This window comes from Eleutherodactylus coqui, chromosome 1 (assembly GCF_035609145.1).
Source record: "Eleutherodactylus coqui strain aEleCoq1 chromosome 1, aEleCoq1.hap1, whole genome shotgun sequence".
NCBI lineage: Eukaryota > Metazoa > Chordata > Amphibia > Anura > Eleutherodactylidae > Eleutherodactylus > Eleutherodactylus coqui.
In genome coordinates this window covers 130,577,290-130,594,792 of record NC_089837.1, presented here as the reverse complement: position 1 = coordinate 130,594,792, position 17,503 = coordinate 130,577,290, and the positions used below count along the sequence as shown (strand labels likewise).

Here is a 17,503-nt window from a genome sequence, read left to right as displayed (position 1 = left end):
AGCCCAATTCCTCCCATTCTGTATGTGCTTTTTTCATTTTCCTGCCCAGATGTAGGACTTTTCATTTCTCCTTGTTAAATACCATTCTGTTAGTCGTGGCCCACTATTCAAGTTTGTCCAGATCTTCAGTGTTAGCCATCTCTCCTAGCTTTGTGTCATTGGCAAACTTGAACAGTTCCCCTCAATTCACTCCTCTAGATCATTTAACAAGACTGAGCCTAGGACACAGCCTTGTGGAACCCCACTTGAGACATTTTTCAACTTCAATGTGTAGCCATTCATGACCATTCCTTGAGTACGATCACTCAGCCAGTTGTGAATCCACCTAACAGTTACCTTGTTGAATATGTTTTAAGTCTGAAGACTGTGCAGGCCATTCCATTCTTTGAAGCATAGCAGCTTATTTTGTCTTCTTAAATAATTTTGACATAACCCATATTTTGGATCATTGTCTTGCTGTAATATAAACCTCTGACCAACTAGGCATGCTCCAGAAAGTATTGCATGGCGTATCAAACTGTTGTGGTAGTAATTTTGGACCAGTGTGCCATTCACCCTGTGCAAGTTGCCAACTCTGAATCCAGCAAAAGAGCTCCAGACCATCACGCTTCATCCTCCATGTTTGACAGTTGGTGTCACACTCTCAGGAACCATCCTTTCACCTACTCAATAGTGTACAAAAACACTGTGTAATGTACCAAAGATGTCAAATTTTGAATAATCAGTCCATAAGACCTCCTTCCACTCTTCAGTAGTCCACTGGAGGTGCTGCTTGGCCCAGGCAAGTCTTTTTTTATTTTGCAATCTTAGCAGTGGCGTTCTTACTGATACCCTACCTGTCAAACCTGCAGATAGAAGTCTTTTCTTCACAGGTGAAATGGAAACTTGTTTACTTTTTGTTGTACTAAGCTGTGCTTAAAGATTTTGTGTTGTGACTCTTAAAAACCTGTCATCTCATTTTGTAGTGCCCTTTGATCTGCAGGACCTCTTCCTGTCAGAGTTCCTTTCAGTTTCCAAGTGCCTTCTGATGGTATAGGAAACTGTATTGACTGCCACCTTGGCTTTTTTGGCAATTTCTCTGTTAGACAGGCCTACACTTCTAAGGGTTACAATTGTCTGTCTTCTTTGGTTAATTGCCTTATTCTTGCCATTATGATAGTTAAGTGCTCTGTCCTTAGGAGTAAAACTGTCCAAACCCTAGAAGGTATTGTAATGAAGACTGTTCCAACACTGGATATATAGAATCAGAGAGTTTGAAAGTAACCTGCAAATATTGAGACACCTGTAAGAATAGTTTGCATCCAATTTCAATCCATAATTGACTTTCTGTGACGCAGACTTGAAATCCACATGTAGAAGAAAAAGAAGTGACATGTGACTTCTTAAAATGGATTCTGCATCAAAAAAAATCGCTCACGGATTTTTCCGATTGACTGTACCAAACCTGCAGGTGGATCTGTGGCTCTAACAAATCCATGTCGTAAACATGCAGGAACGATGTGCGGCCCAAGTGACTCAGCGATGCAGCAGAAAGTTATGGATGGAATGTCACCAGTAGCAATGAAAAGAAGTTGCACACAGAGGCCTGACACAGAATTTCTGCACCAGGGTCTATCAGCTACACCCCTTAAAGTACATTGCTGAGATACAGTTTGGTTTCAAATTGATGATCAAATGGCTGCACAATTTTTGTAGGTATACAGCGACTTTACCTGCAAAACAGGACAGCTAATAAATATCAAATATCCAAAATAAACCACCTATGTTACATTAATTTATTAATTAGTGGGAGGGGGTTCAAACTGTATCTTTGCTCTGGGTGAAGGCCTAATTACTCCTCTGGGACCTAGAGCCCAAGCTTGTCTTTGCGTTTGTATTTTGATATTTGTGAACATGTCGAGAACGGTTGGTCCTAGAGAGCTGAAACTCGGTCTTCTAAAGTGTCTGATTTTCATATGTGACAAAGTTGGTGCAGATTGGTCCACTTGTTTGGCTGTGCGTAAAGAACAGATAGGAATATATTTTTCTTTATATGAAGATAAATAATTTCATTATCTGCGTTGCTGTGTTTTTCTTTAAAAAACTGCAGTTGACAGATGCAGTTGTCTCATACCTTCTTGCATCAGTTGAAGATAACTATGCAGATTTTATTACCTTACAATGTACCACTTTGTACCAAGATAATACAAACTTCATATCTCTTAACGTAGTAAAGTGGCAATCGTGCATCTGACTCACATGTTCAATAAAAGTATTACACGGAGGTCGGTGCGGAGGCTTCTGCTCCTACTTCTGTTATTGTGGCACTGACAGCCTGCGCCCGCTCGGCTGTTCGGTCAGGGTCCCAAGCGGCAGACCCCGGCCGATCAACTATTGATGACCTATCCTGATAATAGGTCATCAATAGTATTTATGCCTGGAAAACCCCTTTAATGTGCCTGGATAGAGGAGTATTGGCCCAAGTTCTAATTGAGCTCAAATGCTTTGACATTCTCCTCCTCAGTTCCTGTATAGTTTAGCCCACATAAATCTTTGGGCAAGTGCATCCAGCTATGTACATGACTGCTGCACTGCTACAGTTCAAAGATTGTTTAATCTGGTTTTATTATCCGGAGGGTTAGTGAATGTAGCCGACTTGGCTACATAAGGACAAAGGGAGCATTTACTGCATGGAGAACAACCCAAGGTCGAGCACGGTCCATGGGAGACACTTCCTGTGTCGCTATTCATGTAGCTCTGAACTAAAATGCCCCTGATGTTTCTAATTCTCCTAAACATCACACTCGGGTATTTGATGATACAACCCACCAAATCAGTATCCGACTTTTAAGGATTTTCACAATCTGATCAGCATATCCATCATATGTGCCTATACACTGGATCAAGGACTTCTTGTTTTCACCATCTGTGTTTGGTGCCAGGAGTTGATCTCAATTTACTTCCTTGGCTCTCTTGTAAGCTCTATGGAGCTGTTTAGGGGTATAACCACTCCTACAAAATCTCTGATACAACTGGTTGCACTTATATGTAAAGGAGATATCAGTAGAACAGTTTCTTCTTGCCCGGAGATACTGGCCAACCAGAATACTACTCCTAAGTGGGAAATGGTGCCAGCTATCCCTAGATAAGAGGCTGTTTGTACCAGTAGACTTATAGAAAATGCTGGTCTGTACCCATCCGTTCACAAGGTACCTTTTCATGGGCCTATAATTGCCTGAATAATCGGGTGACTGTCAGCCCATGTACACACAGCCAGCAACAGGGCACTGAGAGAGAAGTGGCTTGGTTGTCACTAGTGATTCTAGCACTGAAACAGAGCAACTACTAAGTGGCTTTTCACTCAATATCTGAGCGACTGTCTGTTTACAGTGGATGGTGGTGGGCGGGCTAGAATGATACCCAGCACGTTCCACCTCCTTCACTTGAATGACTACCACTTCTGTTTGAAAGGAGCCTTTGAGATCTGTCACCCATAAACTAATATGTGATCCATTTAATGGATCCATTTTTTTTACAGGATGGTATACCAATGTTTACCAGCCAAATTGAGGCTAAAAGGACACTCTTTTGGCCTTTGCCTGACTAATTGCACCCCAGAGGCATGGTTATAGGGAGTGTTCCCTATAGCCTACTGGGTCCTTGGAGCCTTAGAGTGCTCAAATGCCCCTCAAGCACATAAGAAGACACAGATATTATAAATGGCACGTGGTAAGTATGAGACTTTGTTACAGATTTTGCACTGGGACCTACAAACTTCTAGTTACGCCTCTGTTGACCCCTGTATATAAGAAGACTTCCCAATGTACTGTATATGCTAAATGTAAACATAAACATGATGTAAATAGCTCTAGTGACTGGAGGCAGTAAATGTGACTGGATGGCATCCGGACTTTATATGCTCAAGAAGGTGCCCGGACCATCATCATGCCATGAGCTGGTAGATGGGAATCAGGAGCTTTTACATGAGTAGAGAGAGGAACAGTGCTGCTAGGGGCAAACAGTGGAAGCCTGGCCTTGTATAAGAAGAAGCATTATTCCCTTAGGGGTACATGAAGGAGCAGATGCTTACACAGAAGTACATTGGTTAACTGGGATTATCACAGGGTTACACGAGGTGCCAGGACCTTGACGGGGATGTGGGTTAGCAGATGATTCGGAACTATAGTTAGGGCCTACAGATGAAAGCCAGGGCACTTAAACATGGCACTGTAAGTGTTTGGAGGCAGTTATTATTTTGCAGGACACAAACAGCCCGTTGCTGGGAAATGACATATGTACAAAAACCTAGAATCACGACAGCAGAATAAGACCAAGATAGCTGGCTAGTGTGCACACTTTAGAATTTCTATACCTTTATAATTCTTTGTTTCTTCGATTTTCATGCAATCTGGAAGTCTCTTTTTACTACATATTATGTTAAAAACATGAAGCATTCCTATAAAAACAAAAGTAAATATTTACTCTAGATCACTTACCTATACAGCATCTGAGAACATGGCTTTAAGTAAACGCGTTACGTAAGCACAATAGACAAGATATCGGGAAAAAGTAGGCGAAGCCACACTGGGTAAAATGTGTGAAGGCTATTGGCTCAACAAGGTGTAGTCACAGAAGTGCTATTAATCCATACAGTACACTAATATCCACAAAGGGAGGGTGAGTTGGTAGTGTATGGATAGGTAAAAGAACTGGCAATGACACAAACTTCCAAACAGTTAAATTAAAGACTGTATTGAAAGTTCAACTTGTCTTTTATTGATTGATGCCGAGCAGAAAAAACATGTTTCGGGACAAAGGAACCCCTTCCTCAGCTTAGCTGGGGAGCACACAAATAAATTGGCACATATAGAAAATAGAATATGGAATGGATAAGGAAAGAAGAAATGAATAAGAAAAAAAACAATAAAATTATCTTCGGTTGACAGAAAGAGTAGATATTTAAATGGAATACAACCAAAAATAAATAGGCTGTATAGCCCAAATGCACAGAGATAGAGTGCAGCAATCTATGTAATCATGTGCAATCAGAAACTGAAATTTTGAGTCAAATACAAATTCATTCATTTTTTTATTAACCCTTTCCAATCCATTTTGTATCCTGGTTTTCCTAGGGGGGACTTATTCTTTTTCTGCCGTTATACAACAGCGCTATATGCTGGCTAAAGCCAGTACTGCATGAGGTGACACGCTGAATAGGCTCTGACAGCAGAGGTTGGCAATATACAGTAAGAGAACCCCGACGGATGTCTTCCAACATCCGAGCTGTACAGCCTTAAACCATAATGTCTTTAGATGTCAGACAGTGGATTGGAAAGGGTTAAAGGGATTGTCCAGTTGTAAACCTTTGGTTGCAGGCATTAAAGTGAGTAGGAACTTTGCATACAATACCAGGCTGGGCCACTGCAGCGGCACATCTCCATCCATGTAAATATTAAAAAGTTATGGGTCTTTAAATGCGGAGATGCAAAAAAATGTATTTTCCAGAAAAAAGTTTTTTATTGTAAAAAAAAATAAAATTTGTATAGTCAGAACTGTAGCAACATGAAGAAAAAAGCTTTGTAATTTGTTTACACCACGTAGTTAATGCCACAAAGAAAAGGCAGAATTGATGTTTTTTCAACCTTCTCACACAAAAAATCAATGAACCAATTAAAACAGCTCGCCATGCAAAGCACAGGCCCTCATATGGCTGAGCTGGCAGAAAAATAAAAACATTATGGCTTTTGAAAGGTGGAGATGAAAATGACAGAAAATTACTGCATACTTAAGTACAAAATAGGCCCTGTCCTTCGGCCTCTGGTAGACGAGCGTTTTTTTTTTTGCGCTGCTAGCAGTGCACAATACACGCTTCTAATAGGAAACCAATAGGTTCCTATAGAAGCACTCACATGAGAGAATGTTAGGCGTGCAAAACGGCGTGCACCTAACAAAGATGGGACATGCTGTGGGTCACATGTAGCTTCGTGGTGCGCACCAAAGATAGTACCTGTCCTATCTTTGGTGTGAGCTGTGCAGGAGTTTCCATTGACTCCTATGGGAGCAGGAGTTGATGGAAACTCTTGCGCAGGAAAAGAAGATTGCCCACTGCTTACAGCAGGACATTTAAACCTGCTGCCTAGAAGCACATTTTAAATGTCCCGCTGTAAACTTCTGTTAGTCGCCGCAGGGATGAGGGGACTCCCCAAGGGTTCTCTTAATCCCCACAAGGACCAACAGGAATTTACAGCGGGACGTGTAAAATGTGCTTCTGGGCAGCACGTTTTAAATGTCCTGCTGTGGACAGCAGGGTAATCCTCCCGTCCCTCTAGTTCGCACCCTCTATATTTGCTATGGGGAATCTCTGTGAGAAGCCATATAGCCTCGCCCACTCTCTTTGCGCTATGCGGATATCCCTCAGGGATAGAAAATGGGACTACAGATTAATCCCCCATAGCAGGGAGAGAGAGCGGAGATATGGGGAATTTTCCCATAGCAGGGAGAGACAGCGGAGCTATGGGAAATTAATCCATAGCCCGGCTCCATCTCTTCCTGCTATGGGTTAATCCCCCTATCTTCGCTCTCTCTCCCTGCTATGGGGAAATCCCGAAGCCCTGCGGGGCTTCTTTTCTCTCTCCTCCTGGAGCAGCTGCGCTTTATAAAGTGCAGTTGCTTCAGTGAATGGGTGATTTTCATGCGCGTGAAGCTCGGGTCTTCGGCGCATGAAACATTGCCCGTTCACGTGATTTTTACACACACGAGTGGCGCCAAAAAAAAAAAAGCTCATCTGACATAGCCCTTAGGGTGTTTAACAGCACCTGCAATGCAATTTTTTGTAAGAAATATTAAAGGAGATGTCTCGAGGAAGCAGTTAATTTTTTTTTTTGCCCAGTCCCCCCCATTAAACATACATTACAAAGCCCCCCTGTAAATGACATTTCTAGCTGGTTCGTACTTACCGTTCCAGCGTTTCAGCAACTTATAAAAGTTTCCTCAAGATGGCCGCCGGCTCTTTCCCCGTCGCTCGCTGCAGCCCGACGTGCGCGCTCCCGAGACGCCGCCAGCTGTGTCTCCATGGCAACCGGACGCATCGCAGCCGCCGACCAGACGCCCCGCAGCCGCCGACCAGACAGCAGGTAACCGGCGCTAGCCCCCGGCTCCCCAGCGCTAGACCCTCAGCCCAGGTGAAGGCCCCGGAGCCCAGCGCTAGGTTCCGGAGCCCAGCGCTAGTTCCCCCGGCCTAGCGACAGCCCCCCCGGCGCAGCCCGGCGCAGCGGCAGCCCCCCCCGGCCTAGCGACAGCCCCCCCATCACAGCGGCAGCCCCCCCCCCCGGCCTAGCGACAGCCCCCCCGGCGCAGCCCGGCGCAGCGGCAGCCCCCCCCCGGCCTAGCGACAGCCCCCCCATCACAGCGACAGCCCCCCCGGCGCAGCGACAGCCCCCCCGGCGCAGCCCGGCGCAGCGGCGGCGCAGCGGCAGCGCAGCCCGGCGCAGCGGCAGCCCCCCCCCGACCCATCACTTACCTGGGAGGCTTCTCGGGGCTGCTGGGCTGGGCTGGGCTTCTCCGCTGGGCAGCTCCAGTTTCTGCACCTTCCTCTAACAGAGGATGGTGCAGAATGGCCGCTTCAGCGCGCTCCCGAGCAGTGACAGCTCGTCTGCGCATGCGCAGAAGAGCTGTAGCGGGGAGCACACTGAAGCGGCTCGTGCTGAATGGAGAAGACCGGACTGCGCAAGCGCGTCTAAAAAAGCAAGCTGCCAGCGAATTTAGACGGAACCATGGAGACGAGGACGCTAGCAACGGAACAGGTAAGTGGAATAACTTCTGTATGGCTCATATTTAATGCACAATGTACATTACAAAGTGCATTAATATGGCCATACGGAAGTGTATAACCCCACTTGCTTTCGCGAGACAACCCCTTTAATGGTTTGGAGTATTTTTGTAATAAACATAAGTTGGTATAGCACTTATATTAGAGAAAAGACAAGTGCAAATAATGAAAAGTCTGTTCAATTATCAAAACCCAAGGACACCGAGAGAAAGAAATTATTGGCACCTAGAATTCAGGAAGCGAGAATATCAGTGACTGGTAGAGGTATGTAAATACAACTGCTTCCTCATTCGGCTAGATAAAGCATATACTATTTAAAAACTTCATTCCATACACAGCAATTCCCTAATATATAAATGTTCTTTATAATAGAAATCTTTATAATAGAAATTAAAGAAACACTGCAGGCCAAACCGATGCATTGTGTTATGCCTAGTGCAGGGCCACCGGCCATGGTGCATGCCAAAGGAGCCTTTCAGATGAGCCGGTTTATCTTTTGAGCGAGTGAATTACAGCATCCTTCACTCGTGCACTCTGTTTATACAGGCAGATACATTCTTGTCTCGTCCAAACGAAGTGAATGAGAAGGACTGAATGAGCATTTTTTAATCCGAAGTGAATGAGCCAACAATGATTTTTGCATCTGCATAAAATAAACGATGAGTGAAAAGCGAACGATTATCGTTGGCCGTTCGGTTGTTGGCTCACATTGAGACTGAATGACAATCATTCATTTTCGCTTATTTGAACAATTTTTTGAATGATAATTGTCCCATATAAAAGCACACAAAGAGATATTATGAATACCAAAAAGAGCATCCCTATAGCTCTTCTGGCCCTGCTCTAAGAATAAGGCCGTGTATCAGTTCAGCCAAACAATAATATTTTTCTTCTTTCATGTATATGTATTGATTGTTTCAATTATTTGTATATACCCAGATTATTCACTCAAAACTAGGGTGTTAACCCCTTAATGACGCGGCCCCTTTTTTTCCATTTTCGTTTTTTCCTCCCCCCTTTAAAAAATCGTAACTCCTTCATTTATCCATCGATGTCACTTTATGAAGGCTTGTTTTTTGCGGGACAAGTTGTATTTTTCAATGGTACTATTTAATGTACCATATAATGTACTGAAAAACTTTTTAAAATTTTTAAGTGGAGAAAAATACGACATTTCGCCATCTTTCAGTGCGTTTTGTTTCTATGGTGCACAAACTGCAATAAAAATGACATGATAACTTTATTCTACAGGTCAGTACGATTAGAACGATACCAAACTTGTATCGTTTTTTTTTACTATACTACTTTTCTTTTTTTTTTTACAGATTTTTAACTGTTTTCAATTATTTTCTGCGGTCATCTTGTGCGTGAAATAACTTTTTTATTTTTCCGTCGACGTAGTTTTGCGAGGGCTCATTTTTTGTGGGATGTCTTGTAGTTTCCGTTAGTACCAATTTGGAATGCATAAGTCTTTTTGATCGCTTTTTATTGCGTTTTTTCTGGGACACAGTGTGACTGAAAAAGTGCATATCTGGTGTTATTTTTTTTTTTGGACGACGTTCACAGTGCGGGGTAAATAATGCGCTACTTTGATAGATTGGACTTTTACTGACGTGGCAATACCAAATATGTATTTTTATTTTATGATTTAGATTTTTAAATTATAGATATGGCAAAAAGGGGGTGATTTAAACTTTTATTACTTTTTTTTCACAATTAAAAAACTTTATTGATCTTTTTTTACTTTACTTTTAAGTCCCCCTGGGGGACTACAAATTGCGATTCTTTGATCGCTCCAGCAGTATGCTATACATCATACTGCAATCTGACAGGCAGCCTATCAAGCCACCCCACAGGAAAAGCTTGATAGGCAGTCTCCCAAGGCAGCCCTGAGGCCTTATAGAAGGCCCCCGGCTGCCATGACACCTGCACGGCTCCCCCGATCTCACCGCAGAGGGGGCCGTGCGGGACCCCCGAACATCGTTCGGGGGGATTTAAATGCCGCTGTCAGAGTTGACAGTGGCATTTAAAGGGTTAATAGCCGCAATCGTCCGCATGGCCGACTGCAGCTATTACCAGCGGGTGTCAGCTGTAATAAACAGCTGACGCCTGCCCTGTATGAAGAGAGGTTGCAGTGTGACGCTCCAGGACGTAAATGTACGGGTTAATGAGGTGAATTTTTTAAATCCCTTTTCCTCGGATTAAAATTTTGAGTAGGACTAAAGATAAACCATTGCTGTCAAAAAGTAAATTAGATACAAATACCCAACTGTATAAAGTCACACAGGGGCCTTTTCTGTAAAGGCCCATTTACACTGAAAGATGATTGCTCAAAAATCACTCAAAGAACAGTTTGAGTGACAGTTTTGAGTTATCATCTTTGCATAACTCTTAAATAGCTAAACCGCTACTTGTAGGCGTGCTACAATTTTTTTTCACATGGAATCTAAAGGTGCATTTAGACACAACGATTATTGCTCAAAGTTTGCTCAAAAACCATCTTTAGAGCGATAATCGTTCTAGAAATCAGCAATGACTCTTATCAGTGCCGCGCGCTGATTTTCTCACCGGGTGGCGCTGATAGCATTCTTTCAGCTGGTATCCTGCTGAGACTTCTCAGCGGGATACCACTGATAACTCTAAGAACAGCAGCTGTTTTGTATATGCAAACAGCTGCTTTGTTCTCAGAGCTTTCAGCTGGCATCCCGCTGAGAAGTCTCAGCAGGATACCAGCTGAAAGAATGCTATCAGCGCCACCCAGTGAGAAAATCAGCGCGCGGCACTGATAAGAGTCATTGCTGATTTCTAGTTTGCTAGAAATCAGCGATGAACGAACAGTGCACGATGGCCGCGCATTTAGACGGAACAATTATCGCTCTAAAGATGTTTTTTGAGCAAACTTTGAGCAATAATCGTTGTGTCTAAATGTACCTTTAGATTCCATGTGAAAAAAAATTGTAGCACGCCTGGATATTGTATACTGATACTGTTTTATGGGGGTGTTCTACCCGAGAAGCATTTCCAGTCCCCCCACACAGGTTCCATATAGTGATCAGGCTTAGCAGTAGCTGCATGGTATTTTACCGTACAGTATGTAGTATATTTGCTGCTTAGATCAGTACAATTTCCATCCATCGCTGCATTCTCACATACTTTGAACTTTGATTCCTTTATCGATCATGCTTTATTACTCGTTACAATTCCACCTTTGTGACAAGCAGTGGACATTAAACCTTCATAAACAATGCACCTTTCTGCTTACTGATAAGAAAGCCTATAAGTACACAGCTTCCACTGCTACAAGTCACCATGCTGAACGTATCCTCCTCTTTTTATCATTTACTAGTAGTAAAAAGAAGACATGGGCATATCAGCTTCTATTCACTCCAAGGTTAAACAAGCCAGGATCCTGCTACTAGGCTTGGACGCAGCCGGGAAATCTACTGTTCTGTATAAGTTCAAATTTAAGGAGCCCTTTACAACTATCCCAACCGTAGGATTTAACGTGGAGACGATTCAAACCGAGAAGCACTTGCAGTTAACTATATGGGATGTCGGAGGCCAGGAAAAGCTGAGATCATTCTGGTGCTACTACTTTGAAAATACAGATGGACTGGTCTACGTGGTGGACAGCACCAACAAGCAAACTTTGGATGAATCAAGGAGACAATTTCAGTTCATCCTCCAGAATGAGTTGGTAAAGAATGTTCCGGTGGTCATACTGGCCAACAAGCAAGACCTACCTGGAGCTCTGAATGCAGATGAAATTACTCGAAAATTTAACATGAAGAAGTATTGCTGTGACCGAGATTGGTATGTCCAGCCATGTTGTGCAATTACTGGACAGGGACTAGCTGAAGCTTTCAACAAAGTGACTGAATTTATGAAGAGATCCAAAGACGAAGCGATAAGGTTCTCCAAGCAGAGTGTAACGCTTAAAACATCTCGGAAAGTATGAATGTTCTTCTGCAGCTCATGGACAATTAACTTAATGCATCTTCAATGTGCTGGAGTGGCAGATTCATCACATTGCAATATAGGAAAAAAATGACTTACAGTATTAGGGGCCAATACCTGGGAGATATATGACCTTCTGGATTAGCAGTGGGAGCCGTCGCAATCTTATTAATTACCTACTTACAATTCGTGCTATGTGTACCAAAATATGGAGAAGGGAATGACTTGAACTCCATGTAGGACATTATTATGTACATGGAAGAGCTGTACTCCATTGTAATACATTGTGATCAGTATTTCAGATAGGGGAAAGAAGGCGCTCCTTGCTTTATGCTGCTGTATGTGTAGTTTTTATATGTAGTTTTCAATTGAAAGAGATTGATACCACCAATGTAATAACATGACTGTTTACTATTAAATGCACATTCTTTGTATTTGATTACATGTTTTTTGTTAAAGAGGTTATGATTGTTAAGGGTCTGGTCACGCGGACATCCATCAATCACGAGAACAAGGGTTCTGAGGTCCATGTTTTAACAGAGCTGTGGTCATGCATGCACACTCCGTTCGCTATCTATAGGACTGATGGAGGAAGTCAAGCATAGTTCTTGACTATCTCCATGACTCATAGACAATAAACTTAGTGATAGTATGTATGCATGATGATGTCAATTGTAACACTCAAGACCCTCGTTCTCGTGATTGGTGGGTATCTCAGTGGCAAGACCCACCCAGTGATCATACATTTATCACCTATTCTGTGGATAGGTGATAGATGTTGTTGATGGATCACCCGTTGTTGCGCCCCATGATTTCTAATGTGACAGTACAGAGATAATGTCATAGTTCCCTAATTTAATTTGCACTTTATAATACTGTAAAGCATTTCTATATGTTATGTCCTGTTATAGGATTGTCCCTTTTATAAACTGATCATCTGAATGTGCATTGTCTACCTACTCTAGTGTTGCGGCATGTTGGAGCTTCTAGTTCTAAGGGGTTGTCTAATTCAGAAAATCCATTCTCATTAACCTTTTTTAGAGGGGTGTCCTCTGTAGAGGATCTTCATCTCTGGGCTCAAGCGGAGAGCAGTTACACCGAGCATCTCACTCTGGATGATTTGTCTTGTATTATACGGATGCGCCATTGATTTTAAAAGAGTAATATGTAAAGCTTCGTTTCCCCGTGAATATGTAGTGTACTTACACACCTAAAATTGCCTTTTTTCTGCATATTTCACCCCTTTTTGCGATTTTTTTTGCACTGCATTTTTAGGAGCACAAAAAATGAATTTGCACAGTCGCATTCACTTCAATGGCCTATTTCTGGGTATAATATGCACTAAATTAGTACATGCAGCTTATTTTTTCACACGACTGAGAATCGCATGATAAATACGCAAATGTGAATAACCCCATAGAAATTAATGGGTTTTATTCACTGCTTATTACGCGAGTATTTACGTCCGTGTGAATAAGCCCTTAAAGGGTTCTTGTAATTGTATGTCTAATTTTAAGTTGCCTGCCTTTCTACCCAATACAGCTTTAGATGTTATCCAGCATGCAAAGCGCATGCTTCTTATCGCTATAGAGCTCACCTTGTGGCTGTCAGCTCCCCGTGTTTGTATATATGCATAGTAATGCCTGTGCAACGCTTCCTCCTCTGGCCTGCATTATCAATGCTGTGTTAGCAAAGAATAACAGTAATTTTGATATTTGTTATTTCTTTTGTGGAGGTATAAAAGTGTAATAGGGAACACCCTGAAATTGGTCTGTTACCCAGAGATACAAGGGTCACAGAGTAACCAGTTGGCCCAGATTCGGCCTTGACTGTATTAAGGAATAAACCGAAGGTCTCGTATAATTATTCCACTACTTTGGTGCAGTTTATTATAATTTGTTGAAACTGGTACACACGTAGTTATTCTCAAAAAAACGTGGATATTTCGGAAGATATTGCACTCCTAGGGCGCAATGATTGATATTTGTTTTTGCAATCGATGCGCCTTCTTTTGTTAAAACGATCGACGCGTTTCCTCGGCTCCTAATTATTTAGCCGTTTCATCAGGATCAGAGTATCATGTTGTATTATTGTCCACTCAGGGATATATAACTGGGTGTTTACAAGATCGCACGAGGGGCGTGATGCTCAAATTACGATAAAGAGCAGTTAATTTTCCTAGCAATAATAGCCCACTTTGGTTACCAAGTTAGAGGCTACTTTACTGGAAAAAGAGATGTTTGCTCAGATACAGATATGCGATTGAGTCTATGATGACGTCTGATGAGTTTAGGGCACAATCATAGAAACATGTAATGCACTGCGGTGCTGTCATGCGTGTTATGTTTGCCGTTAAAGAGGCAATTATAGATGAGTGTATATGTTTCCACCATATAGTGCTGTAAGGTTATTCAAACGCCGAGAATGAGCTGAGGTAGCTGAATGAGCTAGATAACATTGCTCATTGAAAAGTCAGCTAACCACTGTATAGCTCAAATGAAATAATTGAGGCGCTATGAATCAGCTAAGGTAGCTGAATGAGCTAGATACTAATGCTCATTAAAGGTCAGCAAACCACTATGTAGCTCATTGCAATTGTTCAAGTGTTATGCATCAGCTGAGGTAGCTGCATGAGCTAGGTGATATTGCTCATTGGGGGTCAGCTCACCACTATATAGCCCATTGAAATTATTCAAGTGCTATGAAACAGCTGAGGTAGCTGACTGAGCTAGATAACATTGCTCATTGGAAATCAGCTAACCTCCTAAGTTGATTCATGCCTATGCAAACGTTTGGAGTGTTTAGCTTGATGTTGCCCACTCCAAATGTACACACATACACACACACAATCGCAGAGCAACCGCTGAGATCTGTGTCTCATGATATTCTGGCAGACCTGGTACGAGCCTGGCTGCCAGAGTTTAAATACAATTGGCACCGCCTCTGCTGGGGGCTCGTGCTGTCCTCCACCAATAGTTGCCAAGCGAGTCATCAAGGGGCGTTTCTAAGGACTCCTTCTAAGGAATTCTAAGGAATTTTAAAAAAATTTAAAAACATTTTTTGTTGTCATATATGTTTGTCAATTTTTAATAGGATAAATAAACGTTATTTTTTAATAATAAAAATTAGATTTTCTAGTGGGTCCTTTTCAGTGAATTAATCTATACAATACTAGAACCCTACTGTCTCAGTGAATAAAACTCCTCTGGCCTGCAGGGTCATTTCCCATGAGTAGTATGTGCTACTTCCACCCAATTTCCCCCACTACAATGTAAAGCATTCCACGCATGCCCAGTGGATCCAAGACGGTCACAGATTTAGCAGTTCCAGCCAAGGAATGAATGCTATGTCACTAGTGACATAATGTACATTGCCAGACATTAAGGGCCGCAATGTAAGCTACATCAGCGGGAAAGGAAAAAATGCTGTTTGGCACGGTCACGTGACCTGTCTGCAATCTCGGTCACTGGCACCACAACTAAATACGACCCCAGGAGCAAGCTCATAAGATAGATACAGCCCCAGGTCCAAGCTCAGTACATAAATACAGCACCAGAACCAAGCCCATGGCATACATCTAGCACCCGAACCAAGATATATACTTCTCTGTCTGCCTAGTTTCAGATCGTTTAACAGGCACATTGTACAGACAAGTAAATTATATATTTTTTTATGTAAAAACACTCTGTTGCCATCTTTTTGCACCGCTCTGGGGGGGAAATGCTGAACCCTCAGCAATCGAGTTAAATGCCCGCAAAAGGGGGTCAACTACATTCTGGGAAAATAGCCTAGCTGAACTCTCAGTTACTTTAAGAATCCTGTGCTTTTGGGACAGGAATATGGTAACCATTGGTCTCTCCTCTAATCCAAGCACACTCACCCCAGTTTTTCATAAACCAGCCTTCCACAGGGGTATGACTGCTTCCCGTATTTTAGGTTACTCGACCTCAGTCTGCAATCCACCCCACCTTCCCATTTGAAGTCTTTGATTTGCGGCCCGCTTCAGAAGACAGGGGAGGCCACCTTCCCGACCCCATTTAAAGCTGCTTGGGAGGCAGAGCTAGGTTTGAGCTTTTCTACTAAGGATTGGAGTAAGGCGTTCATTCTCACACATAAATCTTCTATTTCATGTAAACTACAGGAAAACAAATTACAATATCCTTCTACCCAGAATGCTTCCACCTTTGCTGGCATTGCAATACATCCTGGGATACCCATGCTCACATCTAGTGGGAATGTGCAAACATTGCCCCCACCTGGCAAGCTAATAATACCCTCTATAATAGGGGTTTGCTACAATGAATGGTCTCCAGAGATGGCTTTACTTTCCATTATTTCTGGGTCCCTTTCATCTTTGAAGATGGGTCTAGTACGTTTCTTTCTTCAAGCGACTCGCCTGGTCTTCCCACGTCATTGGAATTCCCCCTTCTAAGTTCCTAGTCTCCAGAAGTGGTATAACACATTTTCTGAGATTTAGAGATTAGAGGAGTTTATAGCCCAAGATCAAGACCGCTATGACAAGTTTTTACAGCTTTGGCCCCCTTGGATTGTTTCAGGATACTCCAGAACGTGTCACCTGGCTATGTAGCCTATAATTCATATTGAGGTGCAGTGTCACCTTCCTTCCCTCCTATCCAGGCCTTCTCGGTTTTTTCCTAATATGGTGAATGTGTTGTCCACACTGGTTGAGTTACTTCTATGGTTGAAGTGCCCGATTTTACAATCTATCCTTTACAACTTGTAACAGGGCACTTCTGAATGCTAATTAATATTGTTACTTTGTATGTTATGATTTATTGTCAGTTCTTAATAAATATGATTAAACCATAAATGCTCCGATCGGAGTTCGGGGGTTCTGAACAGCGATGAGATCTGAAGGGCTGCCATTGTAGAATCCATGACTGTGACGCGGCTTAACAGACTGCCTGTCACATGGCAGTATAATTAAATACTGAGGTATTGCATTATACTGCAGGAGCAGTCAAAGATCGCAGGTTCAAGTCCCCTATATTTATAATAGAAAAATCAAAATGAAAAAAAAAACATATTTGATATCACTGCGTCTGAAAAAGTCTAATCTTTCAAAGTAATGCATTATTTATTCCGCACGGTGAATGTCATCAGAAGAACCCCTCAGAATTACGCTTTTTTTGGTTATCCTGTCCCCAAGAAAAAGTGGAATAAAAAGCTATCAAAATGGTACCAATAGAAACTACAGGACACCCCACAAAAATGATTACTCACACAACTCAGCTGCCTGACTTTTAGGGCTCCTGCACACTTGTGTTTTTCTTGCGTGTTTTTTTTTTTACGCAATATGCTGCGGTTTTTTCTCGCGATTGTCAATGGGACTTTCTAATGCTAAAAAAGCATCACAAGTTTGTGCCTTGCGATTTTTGTGCGATGCGTTTTTAACGTTAGAAAGTCCCATTGACAATCACGTGAAAACACGCAGCGATATCGAATGAAAAAAACGTGCAAGAAAAACACAAGTGTGCAGGAGCCCTAAGATGAAAGAAAAAGTGCTGCTGACTGAAGGTTCCAATGCAGATGTGAAACCGCCATTAGCTAAGGGGTGTGGCCAGGGGCGTGGCCTTGTACACACTGAGCAGCATTATGGCCTGGTCTACATCGGTCAAGTAAGTGGCCAGCTCCCCAGGCCCGGTAACTGGGGGTCAGTACCTGACTTGTTCTCACATTGTCACAATTGTGTTTACATTAGGCCAGTGTCACATCTGC

The 17,503-nt window shown here is 42.6% G+C and overlaps 1 protein-coding gene across 1 annotated transcript; it reads left to right on the top strand.

The window, feature by feature from the left end:
- The first annotated feature begins 11,168 nt into the window (after positions 1–11,168).
- ARL14 (ADP ribosylation factor like GTPase 14) lies at positions 11,169–11,765 on the top strand. Its single transcript, XM_066589959.1, has one exon. The coding sequence runs from the start codon at positions 11,169–11,171 to the stop codon at positions 11,763–11,765; it is 597 nt and encodes a 198-aa protein (XP_066446056.1).
- The last annotated feature ends 5,738 nt before the right edge of the window (positions 11,766–17,503 follow it).